The sequence below is a fragment of the Nicotiana sylvestris genome, chromosome 4 (genome assembly GCF_000393655.2).
Source record: "Nicotiana sylvestris chromosome 4, ASM39365v2, whole genome shotgun sequence".
NCBI classification, from domain to species: domain Eukaryota; kingdom Viridiplantae; phylum Streptophyta; class Magnoliopsida; order Solanales; family Solanaceae; genus Nicotiana; species Nicotiana sylvestris.
Genome location: NC_091060.1, coordinates 119,733,689 through 119,755,458, shown reverse-complemented (window position 1 = coordinate 119,755,458; position 21,770 = coordinate 119,733,689). Strand labels below are relative to the sequence as shown.

The 21,770-nt window shown below is 38.5% G+C and overlaps 1 protein-coding gene across 1 annotated transcript; it reads left to right on the top strand.

The window, feature by feature from the left end:
- Positions 1–15,248: 15,248 nt before the first annotated feature.
- On the top strand, positions 15,249–16,451 carry LOC138890079 (uncharacterized). Its single transcript, XM_070173430.1, has one exon. It carries the CDS (start codon positions 15,249–15,251, stop codon positions 16,449–16,451), a length of 1,203 nt encoding a protein of 400 aa, XP_070029531.1.
- The last annotated feature ends 5,319 nt before the right edge of the window (positions 16,452–21,770 follow it).

The following is a 21,770-nucleotide window of genomic DNA, read 5'->3' as shown; positions in this document are numbered from 1 at the left end:
ATTCCGCCATATCGTATGACACCAGCAGAGTTGAAAGAATTGAAGAAGCAGTTTCAAGAACTCCTAGATAAGGGGTTCATTCGGCCTAGTGTGTCACCGTGGGGTGCGCCGATTCTGTTTGTGAAGAAGAAGGATGGCACAATGAGAATGTGCATTCATTACCGGCAATTGAACAAAGTAACAATTAAGAACAAGTATCATTTTCCTCGCATTGATGATTTATATGACCAGCTTCAGGGAGCGAGAGTGTTCTCCAAGATTGATCTCCGTTCAAGCTATCACCAGTTGAAGATCAGGGATTCAGATATTCTTAAAACTGCTTTCAGGACTAGATATGGTCACTATGAGTTTCTTGTCATGTCTTTCGGGCTGACCAATGCCCCAGCAACATTCATGAATTTGATGAACAATGTATTTCCACCTTATCTGTATTCGTTCATTATTGTATTCGTTGATGATATTCTGGTGTACTCGCGTAGTCAGGAGGAGCACGCGGAGATTTGCGAGTTGTATTGCAGAGATTGAGGGAGGAGAAGCTTTATGCAAAGTTCACTAAGTGTGAGTTTTGGCTCGGTTCAGTTGCTTTCTTGGGGCACGTGGTGTCCAGCGAGGGTATTCAGGTTGATCCGAAGAAGATCGAGGCGGTTCAGAGTTGGCCTAGACCGTCCTCAGCCATAGAGATTCGTAGCTTCCTTGGGTTGGCAGTCTATATCGCTGGTTTGTTAAGGGATTTTCATCCATTGCATTGCCCTTGACCAAGTTTACACAGAAGGGTGCTCCATTTGTATGGTCCGACGAGTATGAGGAGAGCTTTCAGAAGCTCAAGACAGCTTTGACCACAGCTCCAGTATTGGTTTTGCCATCAGCTTCAGGTTTATATACCATATATTGTGATGCTTCGAGAGTTGGGATTGGTTGTGTATTTATGTAGGAGGGTAGAGTTATTGCTTATGCTTCTCGTCAGTTGAAGCCCCATGAGAAGAACTACCCTGTTCATGATTTGGAGTTGGCTGCCATAGTTCATGCATTGAAGATTTGGAGGCACTACTTGTATGGCATATCTTGTGAGGTATTCACTGATCATCGCAGTCTTCAGCATATGTTCAAGAAAAATGATCTTAATTTGTGGAAACGGAGATGGCTAGAGTTGCTTAAGGATTATGATATTACTATTTTGTATCATCTGAGAAAGGCCAATGTAGTGGTCGATGCTTTGAGCCGACATGCAGTGAGTATGGGGAGTTTGGCGTACATTCCAGTTGGGGAGAGACCCCTTGCAGTTGATGTTCATTCCTTGGCCAATCGGTTTGTGAGATTAGATATTTCAGAGCCCAGTCGGGTGTTGGCTTGTGTGGTTTCTCGGTCTTCCTTATATGATCACATCAGAGAGCGCCAGTATGATGATCCGTATTTGCTTGTCCTTAAGGACAGAGTTCAGCATGATGATGCTAGGGACGTGACCATCAGTGATGATGGTGTGTTGAGGATGTAGGGCTGGATCTGTGTGCCCAATGTGGATGGGCTTAGAGAGTTGATTCTGGAGGAGGCCCATAGTTCATGGTATTCTATTTATCCGAGTGCCGCGAAGATGTATCAGGATTTGAGGCAACACTATTGGTGGAGAAGAATGAAGAAGGATATTGTGGGATTTGTAGGTCGGTGTCTCAATTGTCAGCAGGTGAAATATGAGCATCAGAGACCAGGTGGTTTGCTTCAGCAGATGGTTATTCCCGAGTGGAAGTGGGAGAGAATCACTATGGACTTTGTTGTTGGACTTCCACGGACTTTGAAGAAATTTGATGCTATTTGGGTGGTTGTGGATCTACTGACCAAGTCCGCTCACTCCATTCCTGTATGTACTACCTATTCTTCAGAGTGGTTGGCAGAGATCTACATCCGAGAGATTGTTCGGTTGCATGGTGTTCCGATTTCCATCATCTCAGATAGAGGTACTCAGTTTACTTCGCAATTTTGGAGAGCCGTGCAGAGAGAGTTGGGTACTCAGGTGGAGTTGAGCATAGCGTTTCATCCTCAGACGGACGGACAGCCCGAGTGTACCATTCAAATATTGGAGGACATGTTGCGTGCTTGTGTTATTGATTTTGGAGGTTCATGGGATGAGTCACTGCTACTTGCAGAGTTTGCTTACAATAACAGCTAATAGTCAAGTATTCAAATGGCTCCGTATGAGGCTTTGTATGGGAGACGGTGTAGATCTCCAGTTGGTTGGTTCGAGCCCGGTGAGGCTAGGCTATTGGGGACAGATTTGGTTTAGGATGCTTTAGAGAAGGTGAAGGCTATTCATGAGAGGCTTCGTACAGCGCAGTCGCGTCAGAAGAGTTATGCAGATCGGAAGGTTCGAGATGTGTCCTACATGGTGGGTGAGAAGGTCTTGCTGAAGGTTTCACCCATGAAAGGTGTTATGAGATTTGGGAAGAAAGGTAAGTTGAGTCTGCGATTCATTGGGCCTTTTGTGGTACTTCGGAGGATTAGGGAGGTGGCTTATATGCTTGCTCTGCCACCCAGCTTGTCTAGCGTGCATCCGGTATTTCATGTTTCTATGCTGCATAAGTATGTGGGAGATCCATCTCATGTTTTGGACTTCAGCACGGTTCAGTTGTATGATCATTTGACCTTTGAGGAGCCAGTAACCATTTTGGGTCATCAGGCTCGGAAGTTGAGGTCGACGGATATAGCTTGAGTGAAGGTGTAGTGGAGAGGCCGGCCCATAGAGGAGGCTACCGGGAGGCCGAGCGGGAGATGCGGAGCAAATATTCTCACCTGTTTGAGGCTTCAGGTATGTTTCTTGACTCATTCGAGGACGAACGTTTGTTTAAGTTGGGGAGGATGTGACGACCCGACCAGTCATCTCGTGAGTTACCGCTCTGTTTCCCCCATTTCTACTTCTTATGCTTCGTTATTCGTGTCTTAAGTGGTCGAGTTGATTGGTTTGCGTTTGGAGTGGAATCGATAAGAAATGAGACACTTAGTCTCTTTTAAGAAGGCTTAAGTTGTAAAATAAGTCAACTAGATGTTGACTTATGAGTTAGAGGGATCGGATGTGAATTTCGATGGTTCGATCAGCTTCGGGAGGTGGTTTGTGACTTAAGAGTGTTATCGGAAGTGGTTTTGGAGGTCCGGTGTAGAATTAGGCTTGAATTGGCGAAGTTAGTATTTTGACGATTTCCGGTTGGTAGGTGAGATTTTGATCCAAGGGTCGGAATGGAATTTCGAGAGTTTTTGTAGCTTCGTTATGAGATTTGGGATGTGCATGCAAAATTTCAGGTCATTCAGAGATGGTTTGGATGGGTTTTTGATCAAAAGCGTGTTTCAGAAGTTTTTAGAAAACTTAGGCTTGAATTCGATGTGAATTGATGGTTTAGGTGTTGTTTGAGGTGTTATGATGATTGGAACAAGTTTGAATGAAGTTTTAGGATGTGTTGGTACTTTTGGTTGAGGTCTCGGGGCCTCGGGTGAGTTTCGGATGGTCAATCGGACCAATTTCTATGTTGAGAAGTTGCAGAATTGCATCAGCAGTTGCAGGCAATTTTGGCCTTCGCGATCGCGTGAGGTCCCTCGCGATTGCATAGAAGGAATTAGGGCTGGTCTGAGTTTGGTCTTTGCGTTCGCGTATGAGGGCTCGCGTTCGCGGAGGGTGAGCAGCTTATGCTTCGCATTCGCAGGTGAGAGTTCGTGTTCGCGTATAAGTCTTTCGAGCCCAGGTGTAGTTGTTCTTCGCATTCGCGTAAGTTAAAAAGCCAGAGCATCGCATTCACGGGTAGGGTGCCGTGTTCGCAAAGGGTTATTTTTGGGTCAAGAAAAAGTGTGCATCGTGAACGCGTGGGTTTGACCGCGTTCGCAAAGAAGGAATTCCAAAACTGGGCAGTGAGGTTTTTAAACATTTCATCTGCGGTTTTGAACCATTTTTCCACCATAGCTGAGTATATTGAGAGCCCTTTGAGGGGAAATTGAAGAGGGATTCAAGGAGAAGTGATTGGAGGTAATATTTATGAACATAAAACGTGATTCTATTGTGAAGTTAACCTAGAAATTCATGGAAATTTAGCTAAAATGGAAGAACTAGGGCTTGGGATTTTGAGATTTTAAATTGGGATTTGAAGGTCCATTTGAGGTTGGATTTGAGAACTTTTGATATGTATGAACTCGTGGAAGGATAAGGAACCTGTTGATGTGAAAATTTCTGAGTTTGAGAAGTGGGCCTAAGGCTCGGGTTTTTCTAATTTCGGGATTTTTGATATTTTTCGATTGTTTTCGCTTGGGTTATGTTCCCTTAGCATATTGTGACATATTCGTTCTGGTTTTGGTCAGATTCGACTCGCGAGGAGGCCGATTTGAGAGGCAAAGGCATCGCGAGCTAGAGCTATAGCCGGTTCGAGGTGAGTAATGAATGTAAATGATGTCTTGAGGGTTTGAAACCCCAGATTTGCACAACGTTGTGCTATATTTAGGTGAGACACGCGCTTGATGATGAGCGTGGGGTCGTTTACTATTGGGGATTGTGACTTGGTCCGCCCCGAGAGATGCTTTTACCGCGTATTTGATTGAAGCTTATTTGTTATCATCATTATTTGGACTGATTGCCATATTTGGGCTTCGTGCCAACTATTTGAACCCTCCGGGGAGTTTTATCACTATTTCCTCACTGTTTTGACTTACTACTTGAACTCAGTCGTACCATTTTCCACAGTTTTACAACTCAGACACTTTTACTCGGGTTTGAAACTAAAATGATATATTAAATGATTTTTTGGGCTGAGAACTACTGTTTTACTAATGCCCGAGGGGCTTATGTGATTTCTGGACTGAGTATGGCCAAGGGCCAGCTGTGAGGATACTATAGGATTGGGCTTCGCGCCGCAGCAGCGTTATACTGATATTGATATGAGGCCAAGGGTCTAGATTGATGCCACGTGATGGCTTGATATTGCGCTTGGGCCGTAATGAGCCCCTCCCGGAGTGTGCACACCCCTAGTGAGCGTCGTCGACGATATATATATATATATATGGATCGGGCTGCACTCAGCAGCTAGTACTATAGGGTACCATTCTCTGTGTTGATTTCCTTTATATGCCTGTCACTTAACTGCTTATCTGTTGTAGAATTACCACATTTTGTTTCAATTGGTTTATTGCTTTCCTATTACTTGTTTTAACTGTCGCATTATAGCTTACTCTGTGTTTTCCGTGACTTCTTATTCTCAGTCATTATTTATGCTTATTACTCACTAGGTCGGAGTACTCACATTACTCCCTGCACCTTGCGTGTAGATCCAGGTGTGTTAGAGGTCGAGTGAGGATTTTCAGTCGAGCAACGCATATCCGGGGGCATCGAGGTAGCTGCATGGCGTCCTCAACCCTGATCTCTCCCTTCTATCCTTTTGTTTTATCCGCATCCCCTAGATTGATATGTATTAGGCTGTTAACTTGTATTAGAGGCTCGAGACTTGTGACATCGGATCTGTATGGGCTATGTAGTAGTATCATCATATGAATTTCCGCATATATAACTCGTTGTTTCAAACTTTTATTATGGTAATTTGACATTTAACTGTGTTAGCTGATAATGATTTTTATAAGAAAACGGGTTGAGGTTGTTAGTTGGTTAGGCTTGCCTAGCAGTGTGTTGGACGCTATCACGACCGGGGTTGGGGTCAGGACAGCGTCACACCATTTTAAGGTATGAATTCTATCTACGACCACATATGCTATCAACATGGATCAAACATGTGTGTTATGCATATTATCTTTCTAATCAAAGTGAATAGTTCACACCTCTTAGAAAGAAATAATCCTCCAAGTGATATAGTAACCATATCACCTTAGGAGCCTCCAAATTAAATGACATAAAAATCATATCACGTTAGGAGGTTTCCCTTGTGACTTACCCGGGATAATCAAGGCAACAAGAAGCAAAACTCAAAGATATCATGGGTTTATGCAATATCTAATTGGAAGTAAGAAAATAAATAAATTATCATGTTAGTCAATAAACATAACAAATATAAAATAACACAAACTTGCATAAAATTAGAATTTATTAAAAGCAATATCTCAGTCAGCATCTACAAAATAACTCCCACTAACTAAAGCACATCAAAAGGCTCTAAAATACTCATATTCTTAGCATGTTCATTAAACACTACGGGCCTAAGACCTTTAGTCAAAGGATCGCCAACATAGATTTTGTGCTAATATGCTCAACACGTATATCACCTTCTTTTACCATGTCTAACCTTAAGAAACTTAAGGTTAACATGCTTAGAGCCTCTTGTTCTCTTGTTATTCTTAGATAATAACACAACTGCGCTATAGTCACGGAAAATAGTCACCGACATAGATATAAAATCCACAATTTGTGATTTAGTAAGAAATTTTTTCATCCATACAACATGTGAAACAGTCTCAAAACAAGCAATAAACTCAGCTTCCATTGTAGATGTAGCAGTGATGCTTTGTTTCTCACTTTTCCAAGAAATAGCACCTCCACCCAACATAAAAACATACCCAAAAGTTGATTTCATAGTATCTTGACAACCTGCAAAATCAGAATCTGAATATACTAGCAGGTCTAGGTTATCAACCTTTTTGTACACAAGAATGAAGTCTTTGGTGCGTTGTAGATATCTCATCACTTTCTTTGCAGCCACCCAATGTGCACACCCAAGATTAGAAGAAAATATTCCCAAGATATTAAGAGCAAATGATATATCAGGCCTTGTACAAACTTGTATGTACATCAAACAGCCAACAACACTTGCATATGGCACATCTCTCATAATTCTCTTTTCAACATCATTTTTCGGATATTGATCCTTGCTAAGTTTGTCTCCTTTTACAACAGGTGCAATACCAGGTCTACAGTCTTGCATATTAAATGTTTTAAAAACACTCTCAATATAGGAACGTTATGATAAACTCAATAAACCACGTGACCTATCTCTTTTAATTTCTACCCCAAGAATAAAGGAGGTTTCACCTAGATCTTTCATATCAAAAGATCTAACCAAAAATTGTTTGGTCTCATTCATCAAGCCCAAATCATTTGTGGCAAGTAGATTGTCATTAATATAGAGAACCATAATAATGAAATTATCATTTGCTATTTTAAGATAAACACATTCATCAAGCTTATTCTCCACAAATACAAATTTTGTAATAATTTCATCAAATTTCAAGTATCACTGCCTGGACCCTGGAGGCTTGTTTAAGCCCATATATAGATTTTTTAAGCTTGCACACTAGATGTTCTTTACCAACTTCTTTAAACCCTTTAGGTTGAACCATGTAAACTTCTTCAAGCATACTACCATTCAGGAAAGCAATTTAACATCCATCTAGTGGAACTCTAAATCAAAATGAGCCACAAGAGTCATCACAACTCTAAATTCATCCTTGGATGAAACATGAGAGAATGTTTCTTTATAATCAATACCTTCTTTCTAAGTGTAACCCTTAGCAACCAACCTTGCTTTATAACGGTCTATGTTTCCGTTGAAGTCTCTTTTAGTTTTAAACACCCATTTGGAACCAATAGGCCTAAAAACTATATGCAATTAACCTAACTTCTACACTCTAATGTGTTCCATGGAGCACATTTCATCTTTCATTATCTCACGTCATTTATCAACAAATAAAGAGGAAATAGCTTGAGCATATGATAAAGGATTAGTCAGCTCTCTAGTATCACTAAGATTTTCAATCACATACACAATAAAATCATCAGAAATGCAAGACCTTCTTACTCTTTGTGACATGTGGAGTGGTTCACTGTTCACATTTTGCTAAGGAACTATGGGATAAGCATCGTTGTTCCCTTGATTCTCCCCCTCATGAATAGTTTGGTTTACCACTTTTTCATGTACAACAAGTACAGGAACAATGAATTCCTTATCTTTCAATACAATTTCCTTACCACATGAACAATCAAAATCACAAACATCATGCTCAAGAAATTTTGCATTAATAGACTCAACGATTCTAGTGCCACGCCCAGGGCAGAAAAACCTAAAACCTTTAGAGTGATCATGATAGCCTATAAAGAAAAAACTGGTAGTTTTGGGATCAGTTTTCTTTTCTGTGGGTGAAAAAATACGAACTTAAACCGAACATCCCCAAATGTGAAAATGATTCAAGCTAGATTTTCGGGTTGTCCATAGTTCAAAGGGAGTTTTAAGACAGATTTTGTAGTAACTCTATTCAGGATACAACTAGCTATTTTTAAGGCTTCACCCCAAAGAGACTCGGGTAGGCTAGTCCTTGACATCATACTTCTCACCATTTTCATGAGAGTACGATTCCGTCTTTCAGCCAAACCATTCTACTCAGGAGTACCTAGTATGGTATATTGCACTACTATCCCACATTCTTGTAAAAATAAAGTAAAAGTCCCCATACATTGACTAGACTCATCATATTTTCCATAGTGCTAACCATCATGGTCAGACTTCACTATCTTAATAGAATTCCCAAGCTGTTTTTCAACTTCAGTCTTATAAATTTTAAACTTATCAAGTGCTTTAGATTTTTCTTTTAAAAGATATATATATATATATATATAACAGTATCTTGAAAAATCATCAATAAAAGTAGTAAAATACTTATGATTGGTGAAAGTAGGTACATAAGGTCCATTAAAATCAGCATGAATAATTTTTAAGAGTTCACAGCTCCTAGTGGAACCCTTTCTCTTAACCTTTGTCATTTTATCCCTAACATTATCCACACAAGTTTCAAAATCTTTTGGATCAAGAATAGGTAAAATATTTTCCTTTACCAATCGTTCAATTCTTTCTTTAGAAATATGACTAAGACGCATATGCCATAACAAGTAAGATATTTTACTCATAGCAGACCTTTCGTGGGCAATATTTTCAACATGCATTGCAGAAAAAATTTCATTCAACACATTCAAGCGATATAGACCATCGCTTAAAAAGGCATCAGCAACAACATGTGAATCATAGGAAATTTTAGTAATACCATTATTTTGTTGAAATGAATAACCATCTTTGTCTAAAAGTGAAACTGAAACTAATTTCTGTCTCATAGACGATACAAAAATAGTATTTTCTAAATGAATACTAGAATTATTTCTAAAAGGTAAAATAGATTTCCTTATAAACTGTACTTTTGATTTGAGTTCAGTGCCCACAACAATACTGGCTTCATCTTTTTTTGGCTTCCGTCTGTTTACTAGATCCTGCAAGTCATTGGTTACATGAATAGTTGCCCCACTATCCAACCACAAGGAATTTAAAGGAATGTGAACAAAACTAATTTCAAAGCAGACCAAAGTTAAATGATTACTTGGTTTCTTTTTCAGAGGACAGCCAGCTTTCTTATGACCTACTTGTTTGCAATCTCAGTACTTGATTTCTTTCTTAATTACAGCTTGAGGACCAAGAGGATTATGAAACCTATGGGTTTCTAACGGGTGGGCCGGGCTGGGTAGGGAAGTTTAGTAATACCGGGTTTAGAATTCGGGTTAATCTGGGTAAAAATTGAACCATAAGGGTTTCGGGTTCAAGGGGCAGGGCCCGGTTAGTGTAATTTTTAAATATTTTTGTGTATTTTTTATAACTATTGTAAGTTATATTAATATAAAGTAAATATATAAAGAATACAATGAATATGGGAAAAAATTGCACTTATAAATTGCAAGTGCTACATTTATTTCAAAATTTAAACTTACAAATTGAAAGGTTTACATTTAACAACAAGTCAATTAACCAAAAAAGAGTATATTCAAAGGTTTTTCATTGCCTTAGTAAGTTCATCATAATCAATATGAACTAAGTGGCCTTCTTCTGGAGTGTTAAATTCGGATGGGTTATCATATATTAATATATCTCCAAGTTCCTCGTCTTCTGGGCTATCAACATTTTTACGTCCTTGATTTCTTCGTTCTGATCTAATCTAATATCTGAAACATACTAAAACTTCCAAAGCATTGCTTCCCAATGAGTGACGGGTGTTTCCAAGTTGTTGTCTTGCTTGGCTAAATGTGCTCTCTGATGCAACAGTTGAAATTGGCACATTCAACACGTCCCAAGCCATAGCGGAAAGAATAGGAAATTGCTTTCCATTCTCATGTCACCATCCCAATAGTGAAAATTCCTTTGTGCGAGGCTCTTTTTGCTTCTGCAAGTAGAATTGAAATTCATCAGTGTTCCTGCTACTGGTTTGAGTCTTAGAAAATGTAGAAAAAATATTAAAACTATCAAGGCCTTCTTCATCATCCATAGTAGCAGAAATGGTACAATGCATAGTGGGATTAAACATTGCCTACATTAAGAGCATCATCATCAATTACATTTGCATACTAATTATATAATTGTTGTAAAGAATCATTTAGTTTGTTCATACAAGCATATAAATTTGGGGTATCAGTTGGTTCAATCTCCATATAAGTATATAAAGCATTCATTAATTGGTGACAATTAGACATCTTAATAGAAGGATTTAAAACAACACCAATTAAGTAAATCGGAGGAATTGAAAAGAAATATATTTTAAATTTTGCTTGCATTTTTCAACAACATCCCTATTCTTTTTTTTTTCTTCTTAAATTCAAAGAGTAGAAAAGAAATTTCAGCTATATTTACTAAAGCCATAGTAACAGTAGGGTAATATGCTCCAGAAAACTCAACAATAGCTGTATAAAATTTAAGTAAAAATTTAACATCATTAATGACCTCCCAAGTAGTAGTTGTTAACATACGGTTTGGATCAGTACAATGCGCATTAGCAACTTCAATTATTGGGAATCTATATTTGTAGCAACATTTTAAAAATATATATGTATAATTCCATCTAGTAACAATTTTGTCTGGCATGAATCTGGGTTTAAGGTTACAGTGGATACACTTATTCTTAAATTCATTTATTCTAGATTATCTATTATTTCCTTGAATAACACCAACTGCTCTTCTAACATGAGTAATCTCAGTTGAAAATAAATCAAGGCTATTTTTAACAATTAAATTATAAACATGGCATGCACACCTAACATGAAATATTTCATCAAGAGGTGGTTGCAAATGCAGTTTTAATATTGAAATTGAGGCATTATTGTTAGAAACATTATCAAATGATATACACAATACTTTTTGCTTGAGATTATAAAATTCAACAACTTCACAAATAGTATTATTTATAAATGCAGCAGTATGACTCTAATCTTCATCATATTTAAAAGCGATAATACGATTTTGCATACAATAATTATCATCTATCCAATGACATGTAATTGTCAAATAATCATTTCCATTAACAGCATGGCCAATATCAGAAGTTAGAGAAACTCTACAAGAAATGTGGCTAAACAAATAACGTATGTATGTTTGATATTGTCCATGAAGTCTAAAGATATCAGATCTACAAGTACTTCTAGAGATACCTTTAAATAAAGGATTGTAAATCTTTTGAATATACATAATAAGATATGATGAAGAAGCAAAAGTAAAAGGTATACAACCAAAAGCAGTCATTTTTGCTAACTCCTCACGATCTTTCATTTATCATATTTCACAAGACCTCCAGTAGTAAGGTTTAGAGTTGTTTGATTTCCATCTCCATCAGAGGCCCATTCTATAAGATGCTCAATTCTCATATGTCTACTAAGTGTCTCAGTCCCCCCTAATTGTCCTCCAGTCTTATGTTTGAAAGTATCATTACAAAGTTTGCATTTAACTCTATCAGTACCTTCTATTTCATCAAAAAAATTCCAAACCTTACTTCTTTTTCTCCGATTACTAGTCGGGGCCACATGTGGTCTACTACTAGCACCATGACCACCACCCTTGCTACCAGCTCCAAAACTACTAGGTGTAAGTGGTATCTCATCTTCCATTTCTAATTCATTATCTTCTATACCGAAATCTTTCTAGAATTGTTCATAATCTATATTATTATCAGGTAATGTTTCAGGAATATTTGTAGAGTCATTTAAATTAATACCAGATGCTGAAGTACTACCTCTTTTTTTATTTCCTCGATTAGTAACCTTATTACAAACTCTTTTTGCAGCATTAAACGTAGTGTAAAAATTTAACTACTATCAACAATTAAATATGCAAATAAAATAGTAAATAAGAGAAAGAGTTGGAGGGAGTGCACCGAATTCGGCAATAAATTGAGCACTTGATGATTTTACAACTCCAATGTTACCACGAAGAAACGTCAATTGTTCTAATTTTGAAGTTCAATTGTGCAAACTTCAAATAATAAATACTACAATAAATTAAATTCCAAAAAAAAGAAGAGCCAAATAGTTGATTGCACTTTAATAGCTGAAGATTGAAGAATGAGAGAATATGAGATTGAGAAATAAGAGATGAGTGAAGAAATGAAGAAGGGGGGGGGGGAAGGCGACATACAAAACACGTATTGCACAAAAAAAAATTCTCTCCCTTCTCTCTAGGAAGATAAAGAATAGTAATTTCGTCATTATTTTCCGGTCATAACTCCGGAATCCGGTGGTGGAACTAACCAAACTTGGTGTCAAAAGATACATAATTTCCTTACGAATAATACCCATTTGGTTTCAACTTCAGATCTATAGTCAATTTTTGTAGATCTTAATTTTATTTTCACGAGTTATTGTAGCAAACAATGTTCTTCATTCAATTTTAGCAATTCAGCTAATTCCAGCGCTACTGTTGAGCACAATAGCTTGTTTTGATAACGTGAAAGTGTTCTTTTCCCTTCTAAGATTGGTTTGATTTCTAAGCTTCATTTCGGACTATGAAATTGGATTTACAGCCATACGCAGTAAGTAAAGTGAAGTTAGTTCAAATTACAGTAGCATCGGTTTCTTGCAAAGCTATTGCGTCATGTAAGTAAAGTGCTAAAGAATTACAACTGTAATGGACACACAAGCAGGTGGCCAGCCATATTTGGAGGCTGCGCTACCTAAACAACCTCCTCCATACTTTGCACAAACATCAGGGAACACAAATAACAACAAACAGCCGGTGGATTACTCCAAATTTCTGAAACCTTGCACTTTAAATGCTGCAATGCAGGAGCAACAGGAAGTTGAGCCAATTCCTATTCGTCCACCTACAACATTGAATGGAGAACATGTTATTCAGTTCACAGAAGCAGAAGTAGAAAGGATGGATATCATCGAAGGATTACAATATGCAATAGTTGGTAAATGTTCTTATGGAAGCCCAGAAATTCAACAACTGCATAAGTTAATACCAATTCAATGCGGAATTAAAGGTGAATGTAACATTGGTTTTCTAAGGGATAGACATATTTTAATTAGAATGACATTAAGGCAGGACTATCTTCATTTCTCATCAAAAACTCATTACATAAAGGACAGGGATGGCTATCAATATCAACTTAGGTCGTTGATTTATGACTCAAAGTTTAGAGCAGATGAAGAAACACCCAAGGCAATGGCTTGGATTTCATTCCCAGGTCTATTGCCAACCTTTTTTGTAAAGAAATGTCTATTTTCTATAGCTTCAGCAGTAGGTAAACCTATGCATCTAGACATGGCAACAATTAATAAAACTAGACCTAGTTGTGCTAGGGTGAAGGTTCTAGTTGACTTACTTGCAGATCTGCCTAAAAAGGTGAGGATGGACATAGTCAACGAAGCTAAAGGAACAACAAGAACTGAATGGGTGAGAATTCAATATGACATGCTGCCTAAATATTGCAGACATTGTAAACTTCAAGGGCATGATCAATTTGAATGCTGGAGGATACACCCTGAACTATATGTGGAGAAGGAGAATGATAACCAAGCAGATACATCTAAGAAATAGGACATAGGGAACTCACAACCTATAATGATGTTATCTAGTGGAAAGATCGTGGGTAATGTGAATGTTACAGCAAAAGAGCAATGGAAGGAAGTGAAGGACAACATAGTTAGAAATGTAGTAAATCAAAATACTAGTCTCACTAATAATGGAATGGAGATGGAACCAGCTAAGAAGTTTGAAAACAATAAGAATAAGGAGGGTACAAGCACTGTAGAGAGACAAGTAGAAGCACATAGCAACAGTGGTAAGGATTTGGTGGCAGTAGACAATGAAGATAATGATCATGTTCAAGTAGCTAACAAGTTTGCAATATTACAAGGGATGGATGAAGAGGAAGAACCTGTTAATCAATTGGCAATGGTGGCAGCTAATGTAGCAACAAACAGTTTAGCACTTCATAACCAAGCATCTACAAAGAAAAAACCAAAAAATATGGTCTATAATGAGGGAAATTTAAATCCAGCAGCACAAGCTTTTTATCTTAAATCATCGGGGATTAGTTCGACTAATGGTCTAGTCAATGGAAAGGAGGCATCAAAAGCAAAAAACGATACCGCACAATGGATAGAAATAAGCTTCAAAGATAAAACAGGAGAAGGAATAGTGAAGATCAATAAACCATGCAAGGAAATCCCATCACAAGATACATTAGTGAACAAGGTACTTAATAAAAATCCAAATTCTCAAGCAAAAGGGTCAAAATCGTCTACATTTAAAGAAAGAGTGCAAGAATGTGGAGGCAGGCTATGGGAGGCACAAAGGGAATACGATTCAGAGGAGAACGAAGTAACACTAGGAGAACAAGCTAATGAGGAACCAAATGAGAATGACAAAGAAGAAGATCAGCAAAGTGTAAATGGAGAGATCCATGCCAATGACAACAATACAACTGGTAATTATTTAATAAAGGAAGGATCAAAAAATGTTGAGCACATCAATAATTTTCAAATAGCAGAAGTCACAGAAATTAGTAACTATGAAGGAAGAGGCCCAGAGGTAAATGATCGCGGAGGAACAGAAGATGATCAACTTCAGAAATCACAAGAAGACCCACAAGGACACAACACAACAGAGAAGGAGAAACAGCCAAAACAAAAAACAGTAATAGTAAATATTACTGTTATAATGGAGAAAAATCAGTTGCAGCTGTTAAAAAGAGGAGAAGAGAAAGCCTTGGTCCCTAAAAAGAATGCATTTGGAGCTACATCAGGAGGGAAGGAAGACAATGAAGAAGGAGAAGAACCTGGTAAATCAGGATACAACATGGATCAAGAATCAACTACCCAACACCTTATGAGCAAGGAAAGGTGACTTATCACCTACGCAAGTGGAAAAGGCAAAATCAGCAGCAAAAGGAAAGAAGAAGCAACAAAAAGATAATTTTGCAGCACCAAAAGCTGGGGTGCACACAAGGAGAACGCTAACTAAATCCAGCAATCAGTGATGAATGCTCTCATTTGGAATATATGGTTAGTCAACACTCAGCAGACCTTTGAAAGGTTGACAAAAATGCATAGGCAAAATCACTATGATTTTGTAGGATTAATGGAGCCAAAGCAACAAGAAAAAAAATTGGAAAGGTACAGAAACAAGATAGGACTTTCACAGGCAATTTCAAATGTTTCCAACAAGATCTGGGCTTTTATAGATGAGGTATTTGAGGTAACTGTTATGTACAATATGGTGCAACAATTAACACTAAGATTGTTTCATACTGAATCGCATGTGGAGTTTGTCCTAACATTGATATACGCAAAATGTGATGCAATTGAGAGGATAGAATTATGGGATTCATTATATGCAATGGCAAGGGATATGGAGGCACCATTGCTTGTAGGAGGTGATTTCAATGTAATATGGGACGAAGAAGAGAAGTTTGGTAGGTTACTTGTGTCATTGAATGAAATTGATGATTTTCGACGCTGCATCAACACTTGCAATCTATTCGACCTTGGATTTAAAGGCAACATATTTACATGGTGGAATGGGAGAGCAGAGGAAGACTGTATATTCAAAAGACTAGATAGATGTTTGGCCAATGTTGAGTTCCAACAAACATTTCCAGGAATAGAGGTGCAGCATTTGTCAAAGACTGGTTCTGATCATAGTCCAATGTATCTGAAGTGTGATATTGAGACTCCACCTATAAAAAAACCTTTCAAGTTCTTAAATATTTGGGTGGAACATGCGACTTTTAAAGATGTGGTAAAAGAGAATTGGTTTGCTGATTTCAGTGCAAATCCTTATATTCTTTTTAATCACAAGTTAAAAAAATTAAAGAAAGCCCTTTCATTGTGGAGTAAGGCTACATTTGGAGATATTTTCCAAAAGATAGCAAGTATGGAGGAGGTAGTGATGGTTCATGAAGCAGAATTTGAAGCAAATCCTACAGGGATGAATAGGGAAAGACTACAAAAGGTTCAGGCAAAATTGATTAAATGTCTTGCACTAGAGGAGAAATATTGGCAACAAAAGGCAGGCATGACTTGGTTCAAGGAAGGGGATAGGAACACAAAGTTCTTCCAAGCACAAGTGAGAGGTAGGAGGAAGAGACTTCAGCTTAAAAGAATTCAAAACAGTGGAGGAACCTGGATTGAAGAAGAACAAGAAATTGCACAAGAGGCTATCAAATTCTACGAGGAATAGTTCACAGAAGCATCTACTCCTTCATTATTTGATATCGTAGAGCATGTTCCTAATATGATTAACACTGAGCAGAATGTAGAATTGATTAAGCAACCAACAAAAGAGGAGGTTAAATTGGCAGTACTCGGACTTAATGGTGATAGTGTTGGGGGGCCAGATGGTATGACAGGCAAATTCTATCATTCTTGTTGGGACATAATAGGAGATGACATGTATGACATGGTGAGGGATCTTTTCAATGGTCATGAGCTACCCAAGTGTGTAACACACACAAACCTAGTTCTGTTACCAAAGAAAAAAGAAGTTACCACCTTTTCTGATTTAAGACCAATAAGCCTCAGTAACTTTTCTAATAAGGTTATATCGAGGGTGGTACATGAAAGGCTATGAAATTTCTCCCAAGTCTGATATCGGAGGAACAGTCAGGTTTTGTTAAGGGCAGGAATATAGTAGAAAATATCCTTCTAACTCAAGAGATAGTGACTGACATTAGGCTTAGAACTAAGGCTGGACCGAATGTCATCCTGAAGCTAGATATGACCAAAGCTTATGATAGATTATCTTGGCTATTCCTAACCAAGGTACTAAGAAAAATGGGATTCACAGAAAGGTTGATAGGAATTGTCTTTGGATTAGTTTCAAACAATTGGTATTCTATTCTAATCAATGGTCAAGCTCATGGGTTCTTTAAGTCCTCAAGGGGAGTAAAACAAGGTGATCCGGTATCTCCAACTTTGTTTATCTTGGCAGCAAAAGCATTATCTAGGGGTCTCAATGCACTACATACTAACCTATATTTTTGTGGATTTGGGATGCCAAAGTGGAGTCCAAATATCAATCATTTGGCGTATGCAGATGACATGATTATTTTCTCATCCTCAGATGAAACATCTTTGATGTTGATTATGCAAGTGCTGAATGAATATGAAGTTGTATCTGGGCAGCTTGTTAACAAGACCAAATCAGCTGTGTACCTGCATCATTTAACAGACATGGAAGTGGTCAGCAAGGTGGAAAGGATCACAGGCATTCATAGGAATGACTTTCCTATCATATATCTAGGTTGTCCTATATTTTATGCAAGGAGAAAGCTGGAATACTATCAGCCCCTAATTACTAAGGTAATGGACAAACTGCAATCATGGCAGGGCAAGTTATTATCAGTAGGGGCAGGGCAATTCTCATATCCCATGTACTGCAAAGCATGCCTATGCATCTACTATCAGCTATAAACCCTCCAAATTATGTGATAAATAGGTTGCACAAATTGTTTGCTCAGTTTTTCTGGAGCAGCTCTGTTGGAGGAACTAGTAGGCATTGGGCTTCGTGGAATACCTTATGCATGGCAGTTGAGGAAGGAGGAATAGGTTTTAGGTCACTGCATGATGTAGCAAAGGCATTATTCAGCAAGTTGTGGTGGAATTTCAGAACAAAACCAAGCCTATGGAGCGCTTTCATATGTCAGAAATACTGTAAGAAAATGAATTCTATAATTATTCCATGGAAAAGGGGGTCTCACATTTGGAGAAAAATGTTGGAATGCAGAGATCTGATTGAACATCAAATCTTTTGGCAAACAAAAAGGGGATCCTCACTTTTTTGGTTTGAAAACTGGACAGGTCTTGGGGCACTATATTTTTTGGTTCCTCAGGACTTTGGCATTGATGAAACTGTACATAATGTACATGATGTTACCTTAGATGGTGAGTGGGATGTGGACAGGCTATTTGAAATTCTTCCTGAAGACTTAGCAGTACACATTCTGGAGAAAATCAAACCACCTTCATCTCAGCAGGTTCTTGACGTGCCTTGTTGGATGCTGGAAACAAGAGGATATTTCAGTGTTAGGTCAGCATGGGATTATACGAGAAGAAGAGATGAACCAAGAACAACTTATAGGATGATTTGGGTAAAGGGACTGCCTTTTAAAATAGCCTTTTTCATGTGGAAAGTGTGGAAAGCAAAGTTACCTTTAGATGATTTCTTGAAAAGGGTAGGCTACTGCATGCCATCAAAATGTTGGTGTTGTGTACAGCCTGACGAGGAATCTCTTCAGCACTTGTTTTTTAGATCTGAAACTGCAAAGACAACTTGGAAGTATTTTCTATTGAGGGTAGGTATAGCTGTGGAGGGACTTACATTGCACCAAGCAATCACAAAATGTTGGATTGCAAATGTGTGCTTAAGACTCAAACCAGTAATACAAGCACTCTCCTCATGTGTAGTTTGGGAACTCTGGAAAAGAAGAAATAGTATGAAGTATGGTGATGTTGTGACAACTAGCAGGGTGATATATCAAGTTTCATCAAATCTCCAGGCATTGGTGAAAGTGAGAAAGCCTGGGATGGACATGGTACCTCACAAATGGCAAGATCTTTTAGCTATGATGGAAAATTTCACTCCTAAACTTAAGGTTACCAAAGTCATGTGGGAATTTCCAAGTGCAGGATGGCTAAAAGTTAATACGGATGGTGCATCGAGGGGAAATCCAGGCAGGAGCTCAATAGGTTTTTGTATAAGAAATGAGAATGGTGACATAGTCAAGTCAGTAGGGAAGGAGATTGAGGAGACAACAAACACAGTAGCTGAAGAGAAGGCCATGGTAGAGGCACTAAGGTTTTGCAGATTTCAGCAATACTCTCGTGTATGGCTTCAAACGGACTCAATGCTATTAAAAAGATAATGGATGGGATCTGGAAACCACCATGGATCATATCGGAGCAGATTGAGGAAATGATGCAACTAATGAATGGGGGCAATTACACACTTAGTCATATTCATAGGGAGGGCAACAAGCTGGCAGATCACTTGGCTAATTATGCTTTAGATCATGGAGAAATAGAATGCCAACATTTCTGGCATCTGGATGCACAAGGAAGGAGGTTAGTTAATGAAGATAAACTGCAATGTCCAAGGCTAAGGGTGAAGGTGGACAGGAGATAAGAAGCAAAGAGAAAAGGAAGAGCATTCAATCCACTGGGAGGACATTAATGCAGGTGCAAAAGGGTTTAAAGAAAAATGGGATGGATCGACACTTCCATGTAGTTATGGAGAGCATGCGATTCTCCTCAAAATGGGAGCATGGAAAAAATGATGGGAATTTCAAGTTCTGGACAGAAATAGATGCCAATTCGTTTGGAGTTTGCACCAGCATGCTAGGGAATTTCAAGGATTTGCAGGTTTATAATTGTTTAATGCTAGAAGATGAAGGGAACTCGAGAACTAGTAAAATGAGTGGAACAAACTTCAGAATGCGCTTTGGAAACATAAGACAAACCAAATGCTCGACAAAATATGAAAGCTCACGTTCTGAAGAATACTACAAACACATGGGCTCAACAACAAGTGTGGTGGAAAATCGTGTTCGAGGAAAAGCAAAGCAAACATGCGCAGCTTTTTAGTTTGTATAGTGCACACCTGTGGAGCATATACACGCCTGCATACTTGGGAAGCGACAAAGTAAATAAGTAAAGGATTTCTAGAGGATATCAAAAGGGAATAGAAATGCTGGAACGAGCTTTTCAAGCAAAATTTACAGGAAACGAGGAGCAACATTTGTGTTGGGTTTCCACAATACGTTGGAACATATTGGAACGCATGAAGGTTGATAAAGCTAATGCTGGAGCGCCTTTAAATGCAAGTATTATTTAAATGCACGCCGACAATAAGGAGTAGCTCCTTCAAAGGAACGCATGCTGGGGATTACAACGAATTTTTTAAAAAATGGGAAATCTTGAGCAAAACAATGGGCAAGAAATTAGCTGGAACATGGAGACATCGATAAACCCATTAATGTGCGCACATGTTTGGAAAGCGTGAATCGTGAAAAAAGAGAGAGAGAGAAAAGGCACAGCAGCTAACAGAGGAGCAGAAAGTTGTTCAACAATGCTTTTAGCCTTTGCGACAAGGACGACGATGGCTACAGGATATGATCAGCGTGATGCTAATCAGAATGGAACCATTAACAAGAGTTCTTGAAGCTGATGGCACGTAAGATGAAGGACACTGATTCTGAGGAAGAACTCAAAGAAGAATTCATGGAACGGACCACACACGCGTGCAGTTGCATATTCAGAAAAGCTTCATAATCCCATGGATGGTGGCAGCTGTGCACGCTGGAAGTTAAAGCATGCTAGACAATATTGGAAAATGCACTACATTTGCACAATTCGATATAGCATGAGCGACCATCCAGCTCGGTTGTCAACAATGGCAGTATTTTAAAATGAACAGTGATTAAACAATGGCCAGTGCTCTCATCCTCAGCGCGGCAACAGCAAATCGAACAAAAATATTAAATACGTGGGAATATGGTGCTCGGATTAAGCAATAGCGACAGAACAGTAAGAGCACGCGTCCAGTTTCCTAGGAGGATAGAAGCAAATGAGAAGGAGAAAGGCATATACTAGCATGAATTGTATGGGCTGGCTTTTTGTTATACAAAGTGTGATATCAACTTTGAGTACACTACTCAACTTTGATAATAGGTATTATGTAGTTTTCAAAATTTATTTCGCGCACATTTTAAGATTTCATGACACTTTGTTTCTCGTTATTGATATTAATAAAAACAAACACTAGGCTATGCCTAGTGGATTACTTAAAAAAAAGAGGGGGGGAGTATTTATAGTTTTTCAAAGGGGTGTTAATTAAAAAAATAAAAAATGGGCTATTTGTGCAATTCAGCCATTGGGCAACGGCCATAATGGGAAATGGACCGTTGTCAACGGCCATATTTAGGCCCACAAGAAAACAAAAATTTAAAAAAATTAGTTACCGTTATACCGGTCTGGACAGGTTAACCGGATGAATAGTAATTCGAGTTGACCGGGTTTGACCGGTCCAATTAACCGGTTGACAAAACGTGAACGGACCAAACCCCTCTACCCCTTTAACTAAGCCCCACCCGGCCCCCTTGTACCGGTCCGAGTCGGGTCCGGTTTTGACCGGTCTGGGCCGGTCCAGAAACGGGCTGACCTGGCCCGTTAAACACCCTTAATGAAACAGGCCTTGGTTAACACCATGCTTATTAGTATGACCACTATTACCACCTGGACGATGAGACTGACCATGTTTCTTTTTATGAAATTTGGCTCCACCTTTTCTTTTATAAAAGGGATAATCAGCCGATCTAGACGAACTAACAAGGTTCACTACGCCCGCAACTATCTCCTTTTGGATCCTCCCTTCCTCTACCACACAAACAGTAATAAGCTCATCAACACTCCATTTATCTTTTTGTGCATTATAGGTTGTCTTAAACTGGTTAAACTGCTCAGGAAGGGACCTTAGGGATTGATGAACTAGAAAATCATCGGT

Coding starts and splice junctions, on each gene's coding strand:
- LOC138890079 (XM_070173430.1), top strand. CDS start 15,249: ATGAATGCTCTCATTTGGAATATATGGTTAGTCAACACTCAGCAGACC.